The sequence below is a fragment of the Micromesistius poutassou genome, assembly GCF_964030765.1.
Source record: "Micromesistius poutassou genome assembly, chromosome: 2".
NCBI classification, from domain to species: Eukaryota; Metazoa; Chordata; class Actinopteri; order Gadiformes; family Gadidae; genus Micromesistius; species Micromesistius poutassou.
The window spans coordinates 3,084,588-3,109,889 of record NC_140272.1 but is presented as its reverse complement, the minus strand read 5'-3'; the positions used below and the strand labels follow the sequence as shown (position 1 = coordinate 3,109,889).

The 25,302-nt window shown below is 48.1% G+C and overlaps 2 protein-coding genes across 4 annotated transcripts in view; both read right to left on the bottom strand.

Moving 5' to 3' along the window:
* Positions 1 to 7,734, bottom strand: part of LOC311339206 (dedicator of cytokinesis protein 3-like) — a gene marked incomplete at both ends in the record, with an annotated part of 32,438 nt that extends 24,704 nt beyond the window's left edge. Inside the window, one exon of the mRNA XM_084464583.1 lies at positions 7,698 to 7,734. Within this exon, the coding sequence (XP_084320709.1) occupies positions 7,698 to 7,734 (37 nt within the window). The remainder of the gene's footprint in view (positions 1 to 7,697) is intronic.
* Positions 7,735 to 9,086: 1,352 nt separating this feature from the next.
* On the bottom strand, positions 9,087 to 25,159 carry LOC311338538 (DDB1- and CUL4-associated factor 1-like). Of its 3 annotated transcripts, none has more exons than XM_084463827.1 (30): positions 25,000 to 25,159; positions 24,277 to 24,421; positions 23,759 to 23,835; positions 23,111 to 23,184; positions 22,783 to 22,896; positions 21,467 to 21,604; positions 20,760 to 21,317; positions 20,460 to 20,561; positions 19,980 to 20,138; positions 19,370 to 19,549; positions 18,645 to 18,754; positions 18,287 to 18,563; positions 17,825 to 17,994; positions 17,392 to 17,516; positions 16,901 to 16,977; positions 16,562 to 16,699; positions 16,218 to 16,373; positions 15,347 to 15,940; positions 14,660 to 14,937; positions 14,325 to 14,523; positions 14,014 to 14,096; positions 13,827 to 13,911; positions 13,141 to 13,374; positions 12,755 to 12,848; positions 12,344 to 12,448; positions 12,072 to 12,145; positions 11,859 to 11,951; positions 11,574 to 11,726; positions 10,319 to 10,388; positions 9,087 to 10,147 (listed from the first exon to the last, which is right to left on the bottom strand). In XM_084463827.1, the coding sequence occupies exons 2-30, from the start codon at positions 24,417 to 24,419 to the stop codon at positions 10,068 to 10,070; spliced, it is 4,740 nt and encodes a 1,579-aa protein (XP_084319953.1). In that variant the 5' UTR covers positions 24,420 to 24,421; positions 25,000 to 25,159; the 3' UTR covers positions 9,087 to 10,067. The 3 variants fall into 3 exon arrangements, with proteins under 3 accessions (XP_084319953.1, XP_084319954.1, XP_084319955.1); XM_084463828.1 differs by having other exon boundaries at positions 18,287 to 18,533; XM_084463829.1 differs by having other exon boundaries at positions 18,287 to 18,377.
* Positions 25,160 to 25,302: the final 143 nt, after the last annotated feature.

Sequence of the window (25,302 nt, the reverse complement as noted above, 5' to 3'; positions counted from 1 at the left end):
ACACACACACACCAAAGCCCTTAGACCCCATCACTTCCCCCCCACAAGTGGTATCTGGTCCCAATGGGTCCTACTCGGTGCCATACTAGGCTGAGAGAGGGTCATGAGTTGTATCGTTATCCCGGTCTACCTTAACAACACTATTTCCATTCTCTTACTTCCTGAGAGCTGTGTAGTTAGTTAACAGCCACCAGTGTAAGGGAATAAGAGCATAAAGAGAACAACAACCACAAAGATGTGGAAAATATATGTTGAGGTTTATTTACAAAGAATTTGACAAAGCGACATCCCGAACATGTAGCGGAGACAGATATGCCCGCGATCAGAAATCACGCCCTCTCTCCCGCAAATAAAGTGCAAATAATGCCCGTCCCAGACATGCCATTGTGAGATGAGAACACCTAAATGGTGATTGGTTTGATGCCCATGTCCACAGTCTAGGCCTTCTAGAACAAGATGTAAAAACATTAGCAATGCCACCATTAACACTAGCATAAGCGCAATACCACTTAAAGTACCCACACACACACAAAACACACACACACACACACACACACACACACACAACACACACATACTGGCACTCAGAAGCAGGGAATAATCAGGTCAATGGAAGCGTCTGTCAGTCCATCAGCTGGAATTAAGAGGGAGAGGGAGAGGGAAAGTGAGAGAGAAATAGACTTCAACACAGAAAGAGAGAGAGAGAAAGAGAGTGGAGATTAATATAGAACATAAAAGAGGCAGTAATCATTCACACACACACACACACACACACACACACACACATACACACAATCACACCCAAAGATACACCTTCACATGAAGCAGACAGGGCCTTGAACATATGATGGGCAGATTGATCATCAGGTCTGTGTGTGTGTGTGTGTGTGTGTGTGTGTGTGTGTGTGTGTGTGTGTGTGTGTGTGTGTGTGTGTGTGTGTGTGTGTGTGTGTGTGTGCGTGCGTGCGTGCATGCGTGCGTGCGTGCGTGCGTGCGTGTGTGTAACCACTGAGGGGACAGAACAGAAACTCAGGAGTGTGTTCAGTGGCAACACACTGTAGAGCTGCAGGCTGTAGAAGAGCCAGCTGAGTCCTGTTACTTCTATATTTAGCATCTCTACATTAAATATTAATTCAAACCTAACTAGCGAGCGATGGACAGAGGGATGCAGAGGGAGAGAAAGATGAGAGGAGAGAAACAGGAGAGAGAGAGAGAGACATGATGGAGAGAATGGAAGGGAGAGATGATGATGGGAAAGGCAGTGGTAGAAACTGCGAGGAGAGAGGAAAAAACAAATGAGAAGAGACAAGCAAGGCAAGAATATGAAGAGAAAAGAAAAAGAGAGGCGGCGGGGAAAAGAAAGAAGGGAAAAGAAAAAGTGCCAGAGATAGTGAGAGTGAAAGAAAGAGAGAGAGAGAGAGAGAGAGAGAGAGAGAGAGAGAGAGAGAGAGAGAGAGAGAGAGAGAGAGAGAGAGAGAGAGAGAGAGAGAGAGAGAGAGAGAGAGAGAGAGAGAGAGCAAAGAAGAGGGGGAAGGAGGGAGTGAGAGAAAGAGAGGAAAACAGAGAGAGCTTAGCTCCTCGGTTATGTGGCCAGTCCTCTACCACAGAGTAGAGTTAAACGTGTCCGCCATGGCCCTTTACTTAACCACTAACCGTAGCATGAAGCTAACTCAGGATAAAAATAACAGCCAATAACAGCATGAAGCTCACTTAGCATAGCATGAGGCTAAACACAAACAGGTCGGGGAAGCGTCCTGGACAGAGCTTTAAAAAGCCCTGATCAATAGAGAGACTTATTGATCGACCGCTGGGTCACTTTACCGGGAATCGGAGAGAGAGAGGGGGGGGGGGTGGGGGGGGGGCGGGACGGGGGGAGGAGAAAGATGTGTGGTATAAATTCCCTACCTCTCTCTCTTTATTTCCTATGTTCTGCTTATTTCCCAACCTACATTTTGAAGAGCAGCCAAAATTAAACCCTGGGAAATAAAATTTGGGAGGTTTTCTGATTAGCTGTTTCTACTGTCGCTGCTGCCTAATTTACATCATTGGTGTGATGTGATGTCACTTGGAGAATGAAATAAAATGACTTGTGTTGTTATTGAGTTTGTTTAAACTAAAACAAACTAAACATATTGGTTAGTAGAGCTGGGTAGAGAGATCTGATTGGGTTACAGGGTGTTGGAATGCAGGCGTGTTGTTTTGGGCATCCGACATGCGGTACGGAGGCCTCGCTCTCTCTGGGACGCCGTTGTTATAGTGACGGTGGAACTCTAAGGGTGTCCACTGGCTCCCAGCGTAACCATAACAACAACGGAACTCTCTGTTAGAATGATGCTGCGCTTTAGAGTCCGGAGACATACACACACACACACACACACACACACACACACACACACACACACACACACACACACATAAACAAACACATACTACCTCACATTCATACATACAAACACACACAGACACACTTAAATATAAACCCACATATTATACTTCACATTGATTCACACACACACACACACACACACACACACACACACACACACACAAACACACACATAAACATAAACACATTCAAATAAACACGCACACACACACACACTGACACACACACACACACACACACTCAAGGCTTTCAGGGGAGCAAACACACATAACCGCTAAGAATTAGAAACACATTCACACACACACAACACAGACACACACACACCAACACACATACATACAAACACACACACACACACACACACACACACACACACACACACACACACACACACACACACACACACAGTGATTAAAGAGGAGACCTTGATGGCAGCGAAACTGTTTCTCATCAGTTCATCGTTTGTTTATAACTGCACCCCCTAACATTAAAACAATCAGGTCTCAATTAAACCACCTAGGAGCTAACCACTGAAACCAAGTACAACTCCATCTCCAGAACACCCAGGAGTCCCATCAGATCAAACCCTCAGTTCATGTCATGGTTGAGTCAGTAAGACAGATTAAAGAGAGGGGATAGGACACACACACACACACACACACACACACACACACACACACACTCCAGTCAAAATGCCAAACTAACAAATATTGCATAGAGCATAACATCATAATTTACTTAATTTGTAATATATTTTTTACAGCACTCTGTGTTGCTTACACATGTTAAGATACGTGATGTTATGTTATGATTGGATGTTATGATTAAGTTGTATTATGTTATGATTAAGTATTACGATAAGAAAGATTGTGATAAGAATAAGCACTGGTTGCTTGGTTATTCTAGCATGTTATGTTAGTTTTGTTGACCACATCTACCCACCACAACTAAATGCCCAAATGACGTTCCCTGATCTTTGAACCATATAAGGTCACAACCCAACACGAATGTTGGGACATGCGTCCCAATTAGCAAACACAATCGCCATTGTAACAGCCACTTGATGTAACGAGAAATTCAGATATGTGCATTTTGGGCAACTAAGGGTCGAACCCATTGCAAACATATTTCATTTGGCCACTATAGGTAGGACCCCCGGTCTCTCACTGTGTGGTTAATGTAATTAGGTACGTGGTGTGAAGGGGGCGTGGCCTGGCGTCCGCAGCAGAAAGGGGGAGTGGATGCTCAAGCAGGGGGAGCAGAGGCAGCTGCAGGAGGGCGGCATAATGAAGAGGCTGGATGTGTGTTCTGATGGCATGCTGTGCTCTCTCTCCTACAGGGCGATCAGGTCCAGGTCCGTATGGCCGCTGGTGGGACCAACGTTTGGCAATGTTTACTTAGTGATTCAAGCCCTGTATATAAGATTAATGGAGTCTGCAGCACTCTGTGCAAAATACGGTAAACCATATGTTGGTTCCATGTGGCGGTTCTGATTCCCTTCTGTTGAAATAGTAGTAACAGTGCTGTCGCATTTCTGAATCTCTGCGGCGCTGGTACAGCCCGGTGGTTGAGAACCACTGCTATAGACTTCTAGGCTGGTAGAACAAGACACTGTGGAGCTGATATCGACCCAAACTGAATTCACAATTGTACGTACAGCAACTTTGGCCGGGACTTGATGTGTATCTGTCTGCATTATAAGTGCTGCCTGCATTTAAACTTCTACGTCACATTAAAGAGCTGTTTCTAGTTGAAATCCTATAAATCCTAATCCAATAAAATTACTTAAATGTAAAGTATTTAACCCTAAAAAATCCCTAGGGGACTAAAAGGCTTCTATGTAATGCCACATGATCTATGAAAATGCAAAATATGACACACAGCCATAGACTTCTGCATTAATTATTGAAAACATTCTGGAGAAAGTTCTTCAATATTTACATGGTATATATCAGGGACGCCACCAGGCACATCATTATGAGCTTTCAAAAGAAAGTAATTGGTCCCTGGTAACTGATGTGACGGCAGCGAAGAGACCACTTTCACCAAAACTCGGAAAGGATATTGGATATGGATATTTTGTACATTACAAAGAGGAAGCAGTCATTAAAATGCACTGCAGAGAGCAGTTGGTTTATCGCAAACAACAGACAACCAACTGTTAGGATTTTGGCCTGCAGTGCGTTCATTTTTTACTCTTGTCGGGATGTTGAAATACAGAACAAAACGCCTGTTCCACCATTGACCAATCAGCGATAATCAACGTGGACCACCTTAGAAACGGGCGAGGTCTGGCTAACCCGTGGGGAACGCAGCACGTCTTACACACAGGTAGGTCCGGGCCCGGCCGGAGGGGAGCGTATGGTCTCTGAGCAGGGACGGGGATCTTTATGGGACTTCACATACAGGCTGACAGAGGAGTTGTCATGTGGCCTTTGCAGGTTTCTAACTCGTAGCCGACGTGCGAGGGTGCAGGAGTTCACTGCTTGCTTTGCCCAAGGGCACAGAGCTGACACAGGGCAGGTGTGGGAGGGGGTGTGTGCTTGTGTTTGCGCGTGTGTGTGTGCATGTGCGCGTGTGCACGTGTGCATGTGTGTGTGTGTGTGTGTGTGTGTGTGTGTGTGTGTGTGTGTGTGAGAGACAGTGTGAACGAGCATGAAGCAAGAGGCTCGTCTGATGGCATCACTTACCCAGAGATAGAGGGAGAGAAAAAGCGAGATAGACAGATGGAGTCCTCAGACCACAGTGAGGGTCCCTGTGTTGCAGTGAGGATCTTCCTAACAGCTCTACGGTTAGGTAGTGATTAGCACATATGCTATTCCATTCTGTATGCAATCAACAGCTGAGCCTAGCTTAAACTAGCCTAGCCTAGCCTAGCCTAGCCTAGCCTAATGGGCCCTTTAATCCAGATGGGGCAGGCCAAGGAAACCTTGACTCTGGATGAATGTATCCAGTGTTCAGCTCCTCCGGGGCTAGTCCGTCTCCTGGTCACACAAAGACAGTCTCGCTATGTAGCAGCTTCTCAAAGAAACAATCAAACCATTTACCGTGTATCAAAGTGTACACAAAATGATGGGCATTACAATGGGTTGTGAGGATAATGGTGGTGGGGGTTTTGGTGGAGTTGTTGGTGGTGGGGGTGGGGGTGTTGCTGGTGGTTGTGGTGATGGTTATGGTAGTAATGGCGTTTTTTTTGGTTGATGGTATTGGTGATGATGGTGGATTTGGTGGTGGTGGTGATGTGGGTGGTAGTGGTGGTGGTGGTGGTGGTGGTAATGGTTTTGGTTGAGGTGATGGTGGAGGTGGTATTGGTGTTGGTGCTGTTAATGGTGGTAGTGACAATGGTGGTTATGGTGATAATGGTGGAGGTGGTGGTGATGGTGATAATGGTGGAGGGGGTGGTGGTGATGGTGATCATGGAGACTGTGGGGGGGAGGATAATGCTTTTGGTGATAATAGTGCTGCTGGTGTCGGTAGTACTGATGATGGAGGGGATAATGGGGATCATGGTGATGCAGGAGCATGAAGCATGAAGAGCACTGAGTTGTATGATTGTACATGAGCTGTGCTAGGAGGGTCTGATCATTAAGTGATCTTGGGACTGCCACTGCATCGTGAAGACCATCAGTTTCATCTGGCAGAGGTCTATGAGTCAGCTGGGGTGTGAGACAGAGTGTCTGTGTGCGTGTGTGTGTGTGTGTGTGTGTGTGTGTGTGTGTGTGTGTGTGTGTGTGTGTGTGTGTGTGTGTGTGTGTGTGTGTGTGTGTGTGTGCGTGCCGCTTTATGCTACTCTGGGGGGTGGGAGAGAGTCTGTATTCAGCTCGCTCTATGGAGCCACAAAGCTCCATTCATGTCTACTGAATAGCCGCTTCTCCGCTAGCAGCTAGCCTAGCGAGCCCCCATCAGAGCCCCTCTATCTCTTACCACCATGCTACGCTAACATACTTACACTCAAACACTCATACTTACACCCTAGGAATACCTTACAAATAACATAGACTATTTTTATCTTACTTTCTTTCGGGGCCTGCGACCCCCTCTGGTGAAACACTAGTATAACACTTTGTTATGATGTCACAACCTCACAAACAGAGACCTTGTCATGTCACAAACCTACATACCGAATACCGTGTGATGCCACGACATACTTCGACAATAACATACTACACCTAAGTCTGTCTGTTCAGCTGACCGCCGGCCCAGCGTCCAATTGGTTTACCTCTGCCAGGGGGGGTCAAGCCACGCCCCCAAAGTGCCTCTCTCATTGGTGGGCACACCTCTCTCACCAGTGACCCGGCAGCTTCACCATAGACACGAGCAACGTGGTCACTGGTCTGAGCCTTACACAAACTACAGTCAGAAACTACATGCGCCATATATATCGGTTCAGGTAATCGATAATATGGATCATGTGACATGTTTATTATTGTTTTATTCAGAAATCGATAGCCGATAACAGAGCCTCCAAGTCAAATAATTGAAATCGCCAAATTGATGGCGCTTGAGTTTACGGTTATTAGGGATGTCAGTTTGTTGGTCACAAACCATTGATTATTAATTTATTGGTTATTGGCCATGAGAGGGAGGTAATTATTGGTTATCATATCAGTAGTTTTTTGGGGGCATTCCCAGAATGTACAGTCTGTGTATGCAGTCAGAGAGAGAGAGAGTGTAATGACCAATCCAGCTCATACACCTGAAGTGAAATCATTTAATTTGTGTTCTCTTAAACCGGCTGTTATAGAGAAAGCCCAATCGTCATGTTCAGTATGTCAGATAGTTTGGGTCCTGGTCTGAGGCTACTGATCGTCCTCCTCCTCCCAGGTGTGTATGATAACTCTACACCTGTCGTCCCCCCGAGCGGTCTCCGGATCACCTGAGGCGCAGCTCATAACAAAGGATTAAAAACACTGTTGTACAACCATGGAGACAAGTCGGGACTCATAATGAGACTGTTCGCCAGGGACCACACTGTTGAAACCTGCATGGGACACGACTATTTAACCTGGGCCCAGACTGTTCAACCCGGGATGACTGTTTAACCCGTGAAAAGATTGTTTGACCTGGGATGACTGTTTAACCCGGGACAAGACTGTTTAGCCCCTTATGAGACTATTTGACCAGGGACAAAACAGTTTAACCCAGGACCAGCTGTTTAAGGGTTGTTTAAACCGGGAAAAGTCTCCTGAGGCTGTTCACCCGGGAAGCGAGAGACCCTGTCTAACCAGGGACGACGCTGTTCAACAAGGGACAGCGCGGGTTTCATGTCGAGTTTAAAGAGATTCAGAGAAGATCTCATCTCATAACTCACCAACTCCGATCTTCTCATCCTCTGTTGGGGTCCACATGCTTCCGATTATCCTCCCGAGTTAAAACACACTCGGTGCGGCTTCCCGTGGAACCGCCACAATAAACTTTCCCCGGAATGCTCCGGAATGCTGCGCGGCGGACGGACGGCTATCTGACACGCTTCAGGACAACACGCACACACGACCTATCTCTCTGGTGGGATGACGCAGGGGGTTCTCCGTGGTGTGTGGCGCTCTACATGGTCCGCTGGTCAGACCCCGCTCGGGTCCCCGATGGAAGACCACTCGGTCTGGGATGAGAGATCCGTCACTGCAGTATCCCCCACCGGTCGCTTCCCCTCGCGTTCATCTTTCCGCTCGAAATCAATTAGAAACCAAATGAGCGGGGGGCGGAGGGGGGGGGGGTGAGGGTGAGTAAATTAACAGAACATCTCCCCCGATTCGCTGTGTTGATGCGGAGAGATGAGTCAGAAGAAGAGAAAGAGAGAGAGAGGCAGAGTGAGAGAGATGAGGGGGGGGCAAGGGTCCGTTAAGCGGATCACATCAGCGCGTGCGTTGAGAGCGAGAGTAGAGATTAAACCCGGGAGACCCGAACCGGGATAGCCTGGGTCTATCCCGCTGCGCCACCTAGCTAGAATGACACACATACACATTACACACACATACACATTACACACACACACACACACACACACGCATGCACGCAAACACGCATGCCTGGACCGTGTTAAGTGATAAAAGCAACCGCCCATTGGGTCGGACTACGTTGGATGCAACATGGTAATGTTGGATGTAACATTGAAAGGGTTGGATGCATATATGATTATGTTTGTATGAGGGCGTTTGATTGGATCCCTTAAGTTTTTCAAAATAACACTTTGTACCAAACTTCACTTCCTCCGTCTTTACATAATCAACAGGATTCACACAACTTTCTCAGATACACCATGTGGCCATCACTTTGTTCACATCAACCCCTTGAACAAGAAGTTGGCCATGAGTGTTAAGTGCCGAGCAACAGGGATCATTTGCTATAAGTGAAACATTAATCACGGTGAAATGCTGCCCTCCAGTGACCAAGCCTCGTAGCAGTGAAGTTGCGGGAATATGATTAGCACACATATATATATATCCACTTGTTTTTACATCTTTAAACAGCAATGTTATGCTATTGAGCAAAACATTGTTAGATATTGCATTTCATCATGTTAAAAGGGTTAAAAAGAAAAAAAGGCAACAGACAGTTTCAGCAGTCAAGTTTTTATAAATTACTGAGATTTATAGACGGTACAATCTTTTATAAAAAGTCTAGGGCTCTGTAACACTGCTGTGGCCTCGTCTCTCAGGCGGTCGGGTCTCTGCCCCCCCCCCCCCCCCCCCACCCAGACGGCTGCGAGTCGGAAAGGTTTCCAGTCCTGACCTCCGTCCTGTCGGTTCTGTCCGTTCTCTGGGGTCCGACCAGCAGGGACTCGGAGAACGTGAACCACAAACGAGTCAATCTCAAGAGCAGCAGACGAAAGACGTTTCAAACTCAAAAAACATCTTGCTTTAGGCCACCTTTCCCAAAGAAAAAAAAACACGTTTGGGTTAAGTTGACACCAAGACAAATATGAAAATAACTGCCATCACCGCCCCAGGTTACCTTAAACCGGAAGATAAATGGTGAGGGGTCTATACTTTAGGGTAAACGTCAAATTAAAACGTTGAACCATTCAAACAATTTGGGAAGGTTCTTTACATTTTAATGTCGACAAAATAAGTGAAACGTTTTCGTTCTGTGTTTTGAAAACACTAAACTAAGAGTTCATTGCTGGCTGCAATGTCAAACACTAAAGTCTAGATGAGAGAACTTATGCACTCAGATTCACAATAAGCCTGAAGATACAATAAAATATACACCAATTTTAAACGGCTCATCAATCCAAATCATGAAATGAACAGAAAAAAAAAAGATAAATAAAATATTGTTGAGTTCATCACATCAGAAGAGTTACCAAATATTAAAACCAAACCACAAGGACAACTCCAACCGCTCCGCTCCATCCGACCGTCACATCACCTGGCACCAAAGTCAGCAAATCACAAACGGCCACTGCAGTACTACAGCTTCCCCTGTAGGTGGTGCTGTTCCTCCCGGTTTAGCTCTAGTGTCTGGTAGCTCCTGGACCCCCGTTGCAGGGGTGGGGTTCATCTGCTTACGCGGCGTAGCATGTGGCTACCTCAGTTCACTTCATAGTCGTTTGAGGAGTGTCTCTGGTCACTGAGACGACCGACACCTTGAGCACAGAACCCACATTCTAACAACGGGCAGGAGAGGCAGAGCGCTGGGTCCCAGGCGGGTGTACACGAGTTCTGCAGGTAGGGGGCACTCCTCAGTCCCCCCCCAGCGTCCTCAGGAGCTCATCCTCCAGGTCCGAGGTGTCCGTGTTCCCAGAGCTGTCTGAGGAGTCGGCTGCGCGCACACACACACACACACACACACACACACACACACACACACACACACACACACACACACACTTTGAACAACGTGGCACTTTCCGCACGAATGTTATCACTTGATAGAATCATTAAATTGATAGAATTGATATATTTATAGAACCAGTAAATGATTGTTCCTTACAGTCCCCCAGACTGAACTCTCCATCAGAGTCATCATCACCGTCGCTGTGGTTGGCAAGGAGACGGGCCACCTGGGGGCGGGGAAAGGATGAGCCAATCAGCAGGCAGCCAACATTACAATCCACTAGGGTTGTGCGTGACGGCTGACCGACATCACGATGGAGAGCCACCATCGTGATGCCACGCCCCCCCTGTCAGTCAGACACACACTAATCCTAGTCTCTTCTATAGTTAACGTAAAAACTTTGCAGGGATTGCTCCGTAATTTAAATTGAGAATATAACTAATGCATATGCATGCTACTTTAATTACGGTAGCCTATGCCAGAGACGTGACGTGTTAGTCTTCCGCGATCTGATCGCATTTCACGAGCCAGATTACACCATGCCATGTCGCCAAACTGTGACTTTGCGGCTGGAGAAAATGTACAGCGAAGCAGCAGCCTTCCTCCGTGAGATCCTGTACTTAGCGGAGAAAGTTGCCAGCACCACCGATGCTTGGACAGCGTTGACTACGAGTCGTACGTAACCGAGACCGTTCACTTTTTTACTGAATGGGTTGTGCAGAGTGCGATCCTGTAGACCCGCTCAATACCAGAGAGGCAACACTCTGTTTTAGTGCGTTTATGTTAAATGAAATGGTTTTATCTTAAACAAATTCTGTTGCAAAGAGGAGGCGCGCAGCATCAATATCCTGATTAAAAACAGTTAGTCGGCCGACGGTGACACATTTTGCCGATTGTAATTGACATGGGACATTGTAAACATTCACAATCCTGCTCTATGCTCTGTCATACTTTGTTTATCATCAATTTCTATTAACTTCTTCGTGGCGCACATGCAAGTGGTCATGTAGATTGGCTGTCTGCCCGTCTTTTGCGCGGATCCCACATGAGCAGATCTTGCACACGTCGTCGGTCGTGTCCCTTGGCTGTCCGCTCTCATCAGGTCTAAATCCAAAAAAATTGCCATATGGGCGAAGTAGTACAGTAGCAACCAACACCATTGTTTCAACTCTTAAGTGAAAGCAACTTTTTTTTTTCTCCCTACTTGCAAAAGCCCGGATGAGTAATGAATTAGGTTAGTAAAATAACGTAACTAACCCCCCACAAGGACGATGTCATCGTCCATCGTGATGATTTAACTGTAAACATCGTCAACGGCCAATTTAGGGAACATCGCCCAACCCTACAATACACAGTGTACACCGGCTATGTGCATGACAGATGTAGAGGTGCTGTGAAGTGGTGGGGGTACCTCGTCTGACAGCGAGTCCCCTCCCTCTGCGTTCTCCGCGTCCCTCTCGGCGGCGCCGACCATCACCTCCCCGATGTCGATCTCGTCGTCGTCTTCGTCGTCGTCGTCTTCGTCGTCCGAGTCTGACGAGTCGTCCTCCTGATCCTCGTCGTCCTGACGACACACGACACAGTGATCACACAACGGCAACATGATCACAGTGTGTGTGTGTGTGTGTGTGTGTGTGTGTGTGTGTGTGTGTGTGTGTGTGTGTGTGTGTGTGTGTGTGTGTGTGTGTGTGTGTACCTGATCGTCGTCATCGTCTCCCTCCTCAGCTAGTTTATGTCGGCCGACCTCATAGAGACGACACACTGTGTCCAAACTCATTGTGTCCTGGTTCTGAAACACAATAGCTCAATTTAGGGCTGTCGTCCCATTTAAGCCTCATCAAGCTAAGGCTCAAGGTCCAATTCAACCCCAGTCATGCAGCTGACCCAACAGAGTACAGTTGCAGAATACCTCTATGACTGCCAGGTAGCAGTCCCGGCTGTCGGTACACAAGTCAAAGATGTTCCTCTTCACATCGACTGTGGCTGTAAGACACAAGAGTTCTGATTTGAGTTTTGATTGGTTTTAGGAATTCAGGAGGAACAAACGAAAAATGTTAATACATAAATAAAAAAAAACATTATTGATTTGGTATTGGAACTGAAACCGAGGTATTTTATGGATTGAAAACATTTTAAAATAATACAAACCCCTTCAGACTGTGCGTGTGTGTGCATGCGTACCGATGGGTTTGTAGTCAGTGGCGTCGAACGTCCTGAAGGAGGAACCAAAGGGACTCTTCATCTGCTGGTCCATGGCATTGTCTTCCTCATCCGCCTGCAGCATGGCTGATACACAATCAATACTATCATTACTATACACAATCAATACTATCATTACTATACACAATCAATACTATCACAAAACTATCAACTATCATGACTATACAAAAACAGCAAGGCTGATAAACAATCAATACCATCATTACTTTACACACAGCATGGCTGATACTTCAATACAGTGAATCTTCTAGTTACATAGCGTAGCTGTGATACAAGACAGGAATGGACATCAGCTACAATGGACAGCCGGAGCAAGGAAGCAAGGAAGTGCACATGTGTGCCTGTTGGTGGGTCCATGCGTGGGTTCCTCACCTCCGTACATGATGGTAGCGTTGCTGTTGAACACCAGTCTACACTGGTCCAGAGCAGGCACCGTGTGCAGCAGGTGGAACGTCCTGAGGTCCCACTGAGGACGAGCTGTTAAGGCTGCATCTACTGCAGTGTTGTGGGAGTACTCTGGTCGTATCTGGACCAGTAGTACTGTAGCAGTATGGTACTATCACAGTTGCATTGTAGTCTTATTATTAGAGGATACACGCTCAGTGTTTACGGTGACATCCAGCCCATTGGGGTTAGTATGACAGAAGTATAATAGAAGTATTAAAGTAGGATACAGTGTTTACGGTGACATCCAGCCCATTGGGGTTAGTATGACAGAAGTATTACAGTAGTATAATAGAAGTATTAAAGTAGGATACAATCTCCGTGTTGACGATCACCTCCAGCCCGTTGGGGTGAAACACCCCACTGATGTTCATGTTGAATTTGTCAAACTTGTGGATCGCCCTCGCGGAGCGCACGTCCCACATCACCCCGTCGTTCAGGACCAGGTCGTCGCTGGGGTTAAAGGTTGCGCAGTTCCTCTTGTAGTTGTTGGCCAGGGCAGGGTCACTCAGGGTCTGGATCTTCTGGCCCGTCTGGATGTCATAAATCTGGACAGAGACAAGACACCCCTCAGATACAACTCAACACTCAGGGATAGACCTTAGAACTGACATCAGCAGTAGAACCAGATCATTATAGTGGAAATCACCATGATTTAAATTTCGTTCTCTTTGGTGAAACCTTTGGCGATAAGCAGTCATTTTCCCCATAAATGAAAAAAAGGGTTAGGGTCACCCCCGGCATCCACTAGGTAACATTTGTAATTCTGCAAAAGCAAGAGCTTTCATCAGTCGGCCAAAGGCTCTCTCCCCATTGTGTGACCTCATACGCCAATAGTTATAGTTTGTAATAGTTTGTAAATGTGTTGTCTGCATTAGTCTCTAAGACCCAAAATAATCAGAAAAAAAAAAATCTAAAAACAAGATACCAAAATACAAGACAGGACAACAGATAAGATCAAAAAAATTATATTGAGACAGAGAGGAAGTAGAATACTGACGTGAGCGATCTGGTCCTTGGTACCGATGACGCGGTCCTGACACAGTTTGCTGAACTCCACGTAGTGGTCGTCCTCAAAGGAGTGACTGCACAACAACACCCCATTACTCATCAGCCACAGCCACTACTCGTAGACACAGAGGGCACATTATTATAGATACCTCCCCCACCCTCTCCGTCTCGCTCACCTGGGGGTGAAGACACTATCCATGCTCCAGAGAGCAGACAGAGGAACACTCCAGGACGCAGACGTCAACAACAGCTTTCCATCCTGAAAAAACGACAATAATAACAAAAGCAATAGCAGGTTTAACATGTGCTTAATACCGTCTCACCTGGCTGGGCTCCAGCTGTGTAATACTGACTCACCTGGCACCACGTGTTTAATACAGACTCACCTGGCTGTGCACCCAGTGTGTTAACAGTAACACACCTGGCTCTAGGTTTGTTTAACACTCCCTCACCCGGCCGGGCTCCAGGTGTGTGGACACCGACTCACCTTGCTGGGCTCCAGGTGTGTGATGGCGGAGTTGTGGCAGGTGTAGCTGGCCTCCTCCTCCCCCGAGAAGACATTGTAGAGCTTCAGGTGACCCGTGCAGGTGCCCAGCATCAGGAAGCGTTCGCGCGCCGAGAACGCACAGCAGGTGAAGCCGCTCTCGTCCCCGTCGCCCTCGTGGAAGACCGACATGGGCCTGAACCTGGAGAGGGAGAGAGAGAGGAGAGGACAATGTGGTCAAGGTCTGCATGGGTGCATGTGTGTACATAATCCACACAGGCCTTTGACCCCGGTCACTGCTGTTGCTCACTGGTTCTCCGCCGGTCGCCGGGGGTTACCTGCTGAAGATGAGGTGTCTGTCCAGGCAGCCTCGGTCCACGCCGCCGTACTTTGGGTAGATGAGGCGGGAGGAGAGGCGGGAGGTGAAGTTGTGGGGTGCCTGGCGCCGCTGCTTGGGCTCGGGGCAGCGGTGGGGGGTGAAGAGGGAGAAGGGGGGGCAGGTGGTGACGGGGTTGGGGCAGCGGGCGTGCTGCTCCCTCAGGTACTCCGTGATGATGCTGTCCAGGCTGGGGGGGGACGGCAGGTGGCTCTCCAGGGGCTTCTTCATCGCCGGGCTCTGGGGAGCAATAAGGAAAGAAGAAAAATGCAGGGTTTTCTTTATTGTTGTTGTGTTGTCGTCTACCAGGACTGTAGAAGATTTGTCCTTGTTTTAATGGTCATCTCCAGAACTATAGGCTTGCTGGTGCAGCTCCTCTGGCATTATCTCCTGTCATCTCATCATTAGCCCATCTTAACCATCATTACATCATCCTTTCTATCGTTACCTCATCTCATCTCATCAGTTATTACCTCATCTTATCATGCAATACCTTACCTCATCTCATCTGATATTACATCATCCTTGCTATCATAACCTCATCTGTCATTACGTCAACTTTCTGTCATTAGCTCAACCATGTGTTATAACCACCAGACATCCAGTGTTCACCAGGAGCGGTTGTGGAACAGCAGACAGAAGGACTGACCTGAATGAAGGCCCCGTGGTCGGACTTCTGCCTCAGAACCCGAGGTTTCTTCACTGAACACAGATTGGACGGACGCTCACGGGAGAAGAGGATCCGGCCAATCAGAGGAGAGCCCTGGTAGTGGGAGGAGTGGGCAGGAGTGAGGCCCGGGGAGAGAGAGGAGGAGGGAGCTTGAGAGGCAGAGGGGGTCCGAGGGGGAGCCGCGTGGGCGGTGGCGGGGATCGGCGTCCCCGGAGTGGCCCGGGCCCCGATCCCGTTGGCGAGGCGCGGGGTCCTCGCCAGGGCGATGCTGGTGGAGGTAGGCGTGGCAGTAGGGCAGGCGGGGGCGGTGGGCAGGTCGGCCTCTCGGAGCAGCGTGCTGGCGGTGTCTTGGAGCCCCTTGGCCAGCAGGTGGTTTCGGATCAGCATGAGCAGCTCCTTCTCGGGGAAGGTGATGCGGGACTGGGCGACCACGCTGGCTCTCTGCAGGCGCGCCAGCGACACGTCGGTGCCGATCAGGGGCTTCCCAGAGATGCGCTCCGTGAGCTCGGCGGCGTAGCGGCAGAAGCGGACGTGCTCGCTGCGCTTGTCCTGCAGCACGGGCTCCTTCATCAGCTGGGGACGCAAACGCACACCCGGTTCACCTGGCTGCACACCTGTTCACCTGATTCGACAACACCTCAACCCGATCTACTACCTGGCCACCTGATTCCATACCAGTAAACCAAATTTAACAACCGTAAAACTAATCGACACCTGTAAACACGATTAACCAACTGTAAACATGATTCACCATCTGTAGAACTCTGAAATCGATCGTCCTGCTCTTGGGTGTGTCATAAGGTCAGTGTACCTGTCGTAAGGTCAGTCTACCTGTAAGGTGTGGCTCTACCTGTTGGATATGCCCGCTGCTGAACAGGGGCAGTTTGCTGATGATCTGTCTGATGGCTGAGCAGCGAGAGAGACCGACCAGCGCCTTACAGGCCATGGAGCGGATCAGGTCAGCATCCGTTATGGGCATCTTCACAGAGAGCAGCGCCAGTAGGACCTGGAGACGCCGGATAGGACACAAGGTCAATATCCAGTTTATGGTCAACGGGGACCGGGAGAAAACCAGTAAGCCTGAACTCACTTAAAAACATTGAATCGCATGTTATGACACAACTCTAGAAAACAGAACCCACAAGAACCGAACCCCTTCCAACAGAACCCTTTAGAACAAAAATCTCTCTGCACCTTGATGCCGTTGTTGTTCTGGACCACCTGCCACATGCGGGTCAGGACTCGGTTGGAGGGGCCAGGGAGCTGCTGGGGCCAGAACCCCCCAGCCGTAGTCAGGCTCTGGTCTGGTGCACACACACAGTTCGTGATAACCTGGAGGAAGAGGGAGAGAGCGCTACACATTCATACCTGCTTCTCAGTTTTTCCAATTCTGCCTCATTCCTTAAAACAAAATGTTTCCCTGCTTTCCGACTGCAGTGGTTGGTTTTATGAACTAGAAGATAGTTTGCATGCGTTTCATGAAGACATCTCATGGCACTCATTTTATATATCTTTGCGTGAGAGCGTGTTCACCTGCAGGGCTGACTTCTGGATCTCTGCGTCGTTCACAAACACTTCTCCCTCGGCCACACCCAGGATGATGCTCATACCTGCAGGAGAATACCGCTGAGATTCAAACCTGTGTTCCCGGTAGGCCTACAGCCCAATCACAATGACTCCCCTTCATCTATTCAAAACCACTAATGTTTTCCTTTAACTAAAATGAATATAATTTAGCTTAATTACGGTTATTGTAGGGGCCTAGGAACTACTTTTCGTGTTGAACTTTCACCAGTCATCTATTATTAACAAATCATAGTTTATTTGGTAGCTATTTACTACTACTACTACCTGCTCACGTACCCCCCAGGTGCATGTGCCCTCGGCACCACCCTCTAATAGACCAGCAGCACCAGTACTGACCTATGATGGAGACCAGATCTCCCCCACCTACCCCCCTAGCAAACCAATAGTAAAAACCGAGTGTCCACCGCCTAGCCCTCTGGGGGACCACCGTTACTGACCCATGGTGGAGACCGGGGAGTGGGTCTCATCCAGGACCTCCACGGTGTCGGCCAGGACCAGCTGGACCTTGGGCACCACGGTGACGATGGCCAGGATGTCCAGAGCGAAACGTACCGTGTCACTCCTGGAGGGAGGGGAGAGAGTGCCTGGGTTACCTGCCGTAGTTTGGGTGCGTTTGGTTCAGGTCGCTAGGTTACCTGCTCAAGTAGGAGTCGGTTTGGTTCAAGTCGCTGGGATGCATGCCGTAGTACAAATGTGTGTAAGTGCACGTTTGGTTTGTGTCACCTGTCGTAGTTTGGTGGATGTTACCTGCCATAGTAGGAGTTTGTGAGGGTGCGTTTGGTTTGTCACTGGGTCACGTGTTGTAGTTTGGTGGAAGTTACCTGCGCACCCTGAGTGTCAGGGTGCGTTTGGTACATGTGGCTGGGTTACCTGCCGTAGTAGGTCCTCCAGTCGCAGGCTGCCGAGATGAGCTGCAGCATGAGGGGAACGCAGGAGAGCTTGAGGAACATCTCCACGGGGTCCCAGTGGAGGTTGGGCGGGGCACACTCCACCAGGTACTCCATCATCTCCACCACCTGCTCCCTGCTGGACGTACATGCCTGCAATACAAAACATACCCCACCGAAGGTTAATTTCCCACTGACGATATTCCCTCTTGAGCAGTGATAATGACTTAGGAAGTAAGCTATGTTATGCAACTATTAATAAAGTATGTTATGTTAATATCAATAGGTACGTTATGTGAACATTAATAAAGTATGTGTTAATAAAGTAAATGATGATTCTATGAATCATTTGTTAAATAAAGTAAAGTATGTTGTGTTACCATATGTAAAGTATGTTGAGTAATGTAATGTTATTATAAATGATAGTCTCTCATAGATAAATGACCTTGTAGTGGGGCTGTTTAGGCACCACAGCGCCCCCTTCAGACCGCTGCTTCACCTGCTCCGTCTTCACAGCCAAGTGTGCCTCAAAGTACCTGCACACAGACAGAGATACGCATGTACCTACCCTTGACACCGTCACTGAAAAAAATAATAGAACCTTGTATTTCTGATTGCAATAGGTACTCTCTAGCTCCACATGGCCACACACTCCGCGCCATCGGGGTCCCTTGGTACTGACATCGAAGTTGCTTTTTGGAGGCACCACAGAAAGAAAGCGACTTGAGTTCAGAGTGAAGTAAAATGTTCAAACGTAGGGCCATGCAGATGTCTGGCAGGGTTAGTACAGGTGTGTGTGTTACCTGCGCAGGGCCATGCAAGTATGTTTGGCCGTCTGTCTGCTAGAGAACACCTGGTCATCACTCAGGACGGACACCTGCTCTTCAGCACTGAGGATCTGCAGTGTGCTCACCTGCAGGAGGACGGGAAGGGGGGGAGAAAACACATCTATTCAATTATACATCATAGTACAACAGAAGATACTGAAGCCAGGATCATTGGAGCCGGTGGGGTACCCTGCAGCGAACAAAGACAAACGAGGCGGTCCGACTACAGCTGCAAAGCGACCATTTTGTCTGTACCTATACGGTTTCAATCCACACTTGGGGCCTTTGTTCCAAACCGACATCACAATTTAATAGAAGACGATTTGTAAATCGCAAAGGCTGCGAAAAAAAATAATCTTTATTCTTTTTTTTGATTTGTTACCGTTACTGACTGGAGATCAGTAAGATTCATATGCTTTTATATTTTACAATGCGATAGTTAAACAAAGATGTTATAATATCAGTTCATGCATCAATTCATCTCAACACATAGGCCTGGCCTAAAGGAGCAGTATATGTTGACTGCTTCCAATGTTGTGTTGGTGATACTATAGAATGATTTATTGCTTGTTTAGTGAATAACACAGAACATGAGGAACTTTAAAAAGAATCGCATTCTAAATCGCAATCGCAATATTGGTCAAAATAATCACAATGAGATTATTTCCCCAAATAGCTCAGCTCTACCGTGGTCTACTGACCAGGTTGACGAGGCGTCGGAGGCCGTCCTGTCGGTCGAACAGCAGCAGGACGGAGCGGAAGGGGAAGGAGATGGAGAAGAACATGGTGGCGTGGCAGCAGCCCGAGGCGTGGGAGGACTCCAGCAGCCACAGGGCGTAGCTCACCACGCCGGCCAGCACGCCGTCCGGCAGGGTGCACACCTGTGTGGGGGGGGGGGGGGGGGGGGTGTCACACATCAGTACGGGGACACGTGAAAACCTCTACAAGAGCATACTGGTTATAGGCCAGGTAGTAGGAGTGAGTGAGTGAGTGCGTGTACCCTCTCCATAGCGTCCTGGTTGAGTGAGTGAGTGAGTGAGTGAGTGAGTGCGTGTACCCTCTCCATAGCGTCCTGGTTGAGTGAGTGAGTGAGTGAGTGAGTGAGTGAGTGAGTGCGTGTACCCTCTCCATAGCGTCCTGGTTGAGTGAGTGAGTGAGTGAGTGAGTGAGTGAGTGAGTGCGTGTACCCTCTCCATAGCGTCCTGGTTGAGTGAGTGAGTGAGTGAGTGAGTGCGTGCGTGCCGTGTACCCTCTCCATAGCGTCCTGGTTGAGTGAGTGAGTGAGTGAGTGCGTGCGTGCGTGCCGTGTACCCTCTCCATAGCGTCCTGGTTGTAGGCCAAGTAGTACAGGCAGAGCGAAACCCCAGTGGAGGCCATGGAGGGACGGGGGATCTCCAGTAGTCGCTGCACCCCTCCGTGACTTATGAACTCTGCTGCAAACTTCTTATGGAGCAGCAGAGACGCCAGGTACTGTGGGAGGGCGAGAGAAGGGTTTCTTCATCTAGAAATGGATCATGTCTTCATCATGTCTTCATCTGCCCGGCATCATCGGTCCAGTGATCTAGACTGGTGACTCCCCTAAATACATCTCTTCAGTATCACCATGTCTAACCAACACAACACGTAATAATCATTAAAGAATGCATAGTTAATACATTTAAGCCTATCGTTTCATATCAGGTTGACCTGTAACCGCTAGTAACCACAGGCACCCTCACTGCAAGTATCAGCAAGGACAGAGTGAGGTTGTGTGTGTTGTGTACGTAGTGTACATGCATGTATGCACATTACCAGCAGTGCATCAAAGGTGAGCTGAACATCGTTGGTCCGTCTGAGGTCCAGGTAACCCATCAGCAGCTCTCTGCAGTCCATCTGCACAAACACCGCTAGCAGCTACAACACACACACACACACACACACAAACTGCATTAATAGACACAAACAGGAGCTACCCTCAACACACCTGCACACACACACACACACACACACAGTGTGTGTGTATTCATGTGTTTCCATAATAATGCCCATTATATATGTTCACAGGCATGTATTTTTATATTTATTTATATATATATATAGTATCAATCTGACCTCCTGGTAGTCTCCTAGGGGCATCAGGTACTGCAGGATGAGTCTCTGCTCCATGGCTGGGGTCAGAGGTGACAGGCGGTAGTTTGTACCAATCACCATGGAGCTCTGCTCAGCCCAGGAGCCGCTATTGGCCGGCTGGCTGCCGGGGTCCTTCCTCTGCTCGGCCCCCAATGACGGGAAGTTCAGCTTCTGCTTGGCCTTCTTCCCGCCCTCTCTACCCGCCTTCCTCTTTAACCCTGCTCCCCCTACCCCTCTTCCCCCGGCCTCGCGGAGGCCCGGCTCGGGACTGGCCTGGAACACGGGGTCGGGAAGGAGGCGCACGGGCACAGCACCTCCTCCCCCTGCAGTCTTCTGAGCGGAGCCCAGCAGAAAGAGACGTTTAGACGGGGTCTCCTCCTCCTCCTCCTCTCCTTCATCCTCCTCCTCCTCCTGGGTGACAGGGCCCGCTCCTGACGAGGAGGCGTCCTGGTGGGGGGGGACCTGGGGGGCATCGTCATGACGATCCGACCCCACCTCCTGGGACCGGAGCTCCCTCAGCCGCTGGATCATCAAAGGAACCTGGAGGAGGAGGAGGAGAACGGCATGGAAGAGGAGACGTAGGGAGGAGTTAGAGGAGGAGATGGTTACTACCTGGTTAACATTTCTCTGCATTTGATTGCATCCCAATCAAAAAGAGTTCATAAAGTGAATGAGTGAGAGTAACCCACCAGCAGAGCGTTCTCCTCCCTGTAGTTAGCAGCTATCTCCTGGTTGGCCATGGCTCTGGCCAATAGGCCTGTACTGTAGACGCAGAGCGGTGACTCTGCCTCCCGGGCCCAGACGAACAGCTTCTCCACCAGCCCCTCCTGGGGACACAAGGTCAAAGTTCAATCAAGACATTAGACTTCTTGTGCGATAACAAACATATTCTTGACATGTCCGCCTGGGAGTGAGATAATATTGGACATGTTATCATTGGACATCATTGTTGTACTAGAGAGCCTGGTTCGCCTACTAGTACTCGGTACTAGTAGGCGACGGTACGGTACTCCTACCTAGGCCTGTCACGATAACAAATTTTGCTGGGCGATAAATTGTCCCAGAAATTATTGCGATAAGCGATAATATTGCCGTTTTGAGACCATTTTCAACTAATATAATGATAATGGCATAACAATGCAAGTACAACCTTTCAAATATCAATAACCTGTTATTTCTAAAGAATATTTAACACTGGAACTGGCAGACATTTTAAATATCCAAAATAAATAAACAAAACAACCAAAAACAATAAATAAAATTGAAATAAATCTACATGAAGCGAACTACAACTGTCAGTGAGTGAATTTGAACTGTCCTGTTTGTACTTTGTCGACTAAACGCCCCAGTGATTGTGGACTGAAGACGGAGACGTCCCATGATCTGTTTTTTTTCGCAGCTGGGAAAACTGCATCAGATGATGCTTTAGGTGCAGATGCATGTTTGTTGTATTGGCACGTTTAGTTTCTACCGTTTTACAACAAATGCGATATACCGGCTCGCACAGGTTAAGTGGTTCACCACGGTCATTCGGTTTGAACCCGAAGTGCTCCCACACGGCAGCTGTCGTGTTCGGCTTTGAAACCAATTCCATCTCTGTTTTTCATTCCTCCAAATCTCAACTAGTGTTTTCTCTGGCTTGTTACTCCTCACAGGGCTCTCATGCTGCACTCTGGCAGAGAATGTCTAGGAAGACGGGCGTATAGACGGGCTCTGACTCTGTGTAACGCCAGGGCTCCTCCTCCCCACACAGAGAGCACGCGGCTGACCAGTGACTGACACAACTCGAGGGTTAACTCCTCATTACGCCAAGGACGCGAGAGGGGTCTGTCGAGACCGATGCGCCGGAGTGAAAACTCTTGTCATCCAGTCTCTTTGATAGCGAGACACGAGAAAAAATAATAATAATAAATCTTATTTATCGCGGACGGCAAAATTATCGTCTCATTTTAATTTATCGTGCGATTAATTGATTTATTGCTTATCGCGACAGGCCTACTCCTACCTTCTCCTGGAAGACCACAGCGCTCTCCAGGCCTGGCATGATGTCCTGGAGGAGGCGGCAGGCTGCCGTGTTGAGGCTCAGCTCCCTGCTGGTCATCACATAGCCATTCAACAGCTGGAGAGAACAAACACACACACACACACAAAGTTGAAGTCGCACTGTAACATTTAAACTAGCTCGTAGCTTTAAATTACTCCCCTCCCCTATATACCTAAGCTACCGCTCAACTAAAGCCAAGGTAATACTTAGCAGAAGCAAAGATGAAGCTAAGCTACGATGAGGCTACGTTAAAGCTAAGGTAATCCCAAACTAAAGCCAAGTTCCTCACAGCGTTTGTGAAGTCGTCGTTCCTGAAGAGCATCTTGAGAATGTGTCCCAGCATGGAGTCTGGGTCAGCCCTCCCTGTGGAAGCACAGAACAGTTACCATGGCAATAAGTGGATAAATAGCTGGTTTGTTTTTTTATTTACACTCGAGTGCATCCTGATGAGTCACAGATCATTAAACCTCAAAGTTGAGCGACTATGAAATTTGAATGTCCTTTTTATAAAAGTACCCATCTGTATATTTAATAAAAACATTGCACGACTCCAAAGCATCCCATTCCTGCACTCCAGACCCAATACTCAAAGGGCATATCCCAAAAACGTGTCCATATCTTCAAAATCTGACATAATAAAAAATTTAAAAAAACACAGGAACACCCCCCACACACCCCGCTGGGTACTTCTAGGCCACTCCCGGGCCTCCACTAATGAGCTAGTTTGGACACAGCCCTGGTGTTTTTTCAGTCCTTGATCATCGCTGGCCTACTGGGGTTCCGAAATGGGCCGTCTCTCCAAGCGTTTAGTTTAACTGGCTAGCTGAATGTTGGAAAGCTGCCTTCAACATGTGGGCCTGCAGGGATCACTGAGGTGGGAGCAGAGATGGAGGTCCAGGCCCAGACTAGAGGAAGAGCCAGGTGGAGCCAGGCTTACCCGGGTGGCGGTCATCGAAGGGGTCGGGGTCTGCCTTGTGGTACTCCTCTGTCTCGCGCTCGATCAGCTCAGAGATGCTGCAGAGAGCAAACAGACACGCAACTATGGTTACAAATCATTTTGTAAGTTGCAATTTGTAATTTTTACACAAGTACGCAACCTACAATAACCTGGAAATATTTGTAGTCAATTCTTATCAATAGTGATTTCCATAATGTTCACATATAAATCATATAACTGATATATTCCACACATTTAAGACTTTTGGGCTGCCTGTACCTCTCTCTATGTTTACCGTAATATCAACACTCACAAACCAGTCCCTCTCACACCAACCAGTACTCCCCCGTAGTAACTGGGAGGGGCTCAATCTTAAACCTTGCTACTTTAAATGAAATGTAAGTCACTTTGGACAAAGGCGTATGCCAAATGACTAGGCAATCAATAGAAATAACCGGCTTCTGTCAGTACGTTGTATCGTCCTAAAGCTTAATGTTTACTAAGGCACAAGGACTGACTTGGTGAGAATAGTGACAAGCTCATCAGTGGTGCCCTGTTGCGCCTTCTCCCATTGGTCAAGAAGGGCCGAAAGCTCCGCCTTGGCATCCACGCTAGCAGACCCGTCCCCAGACACTTCTCCAGGGGCTGAGGGGGAAGCCATGACTGGGACAGATGTAGACAGAGTGAGAGACAAAGACGCACACAAAGAGAGAACAAAAGACAGACACAGAAAGTTGAATATCGTTAATATTCCACAAACTTAGAATTGAAAGATATCGTTGTTAAAGGAGGGTAAAACGGGACGACGTGAGGGGTAATAAGCCATTGATACATTGAATATTTAGAATAATGAACGCCATAGTTACTCATCAGAGGGAAGGAAGATTGCTGTTTGTCAACGATTATTCTTCAATACTTGGGACATTTAAGGGAAGCAGTGTTCTCCAAGAGATCCACCACAACAGGTGCCTGTGGCCGTTAATGACACGACGTTCCCTCAGCTCTGCATACACACACCACTAGCTAACTAGCCGTTAAACACTACATTTAACAACCACCTGCCTTACCTTTGCGTTCCCCTTGGCGAAAAACGTCTGAAGTCTTTTTAAGAAGTTACACTTGTGTCACTGTTATAACACAAGGCTGAATGTGTATAGCATGGATATTATGTTCCAAGAATGTCCCTGACAGCATGTTGAACCCCCTCATGTCAAACCGTTAGCAACATGCTACACACTCACCTGCACGGCCTCGCGTTCACTTTCAGCCGAGTCTCGTATATTAGGGTTTCACACGCTTAGTTAAACAGGAACACGATCAAAACTATGAACATTAAACTGTGAACATTGGACGCTAAAAGTTTCACATGTTTGTTTTCAAACTTCTCCGCCGGCGCCCGGGGAACGCGTCATCACGTTTAGTCGAACGTTGATGACGACAGGCGCGGAGAAGCCACAGAAGGGTTTCTGAAAAAAAATTGTTTGGACAATTATGTTAACAAATTCTTAGACCATGTGTGTATTTTGAGTAGTCAAACATATATA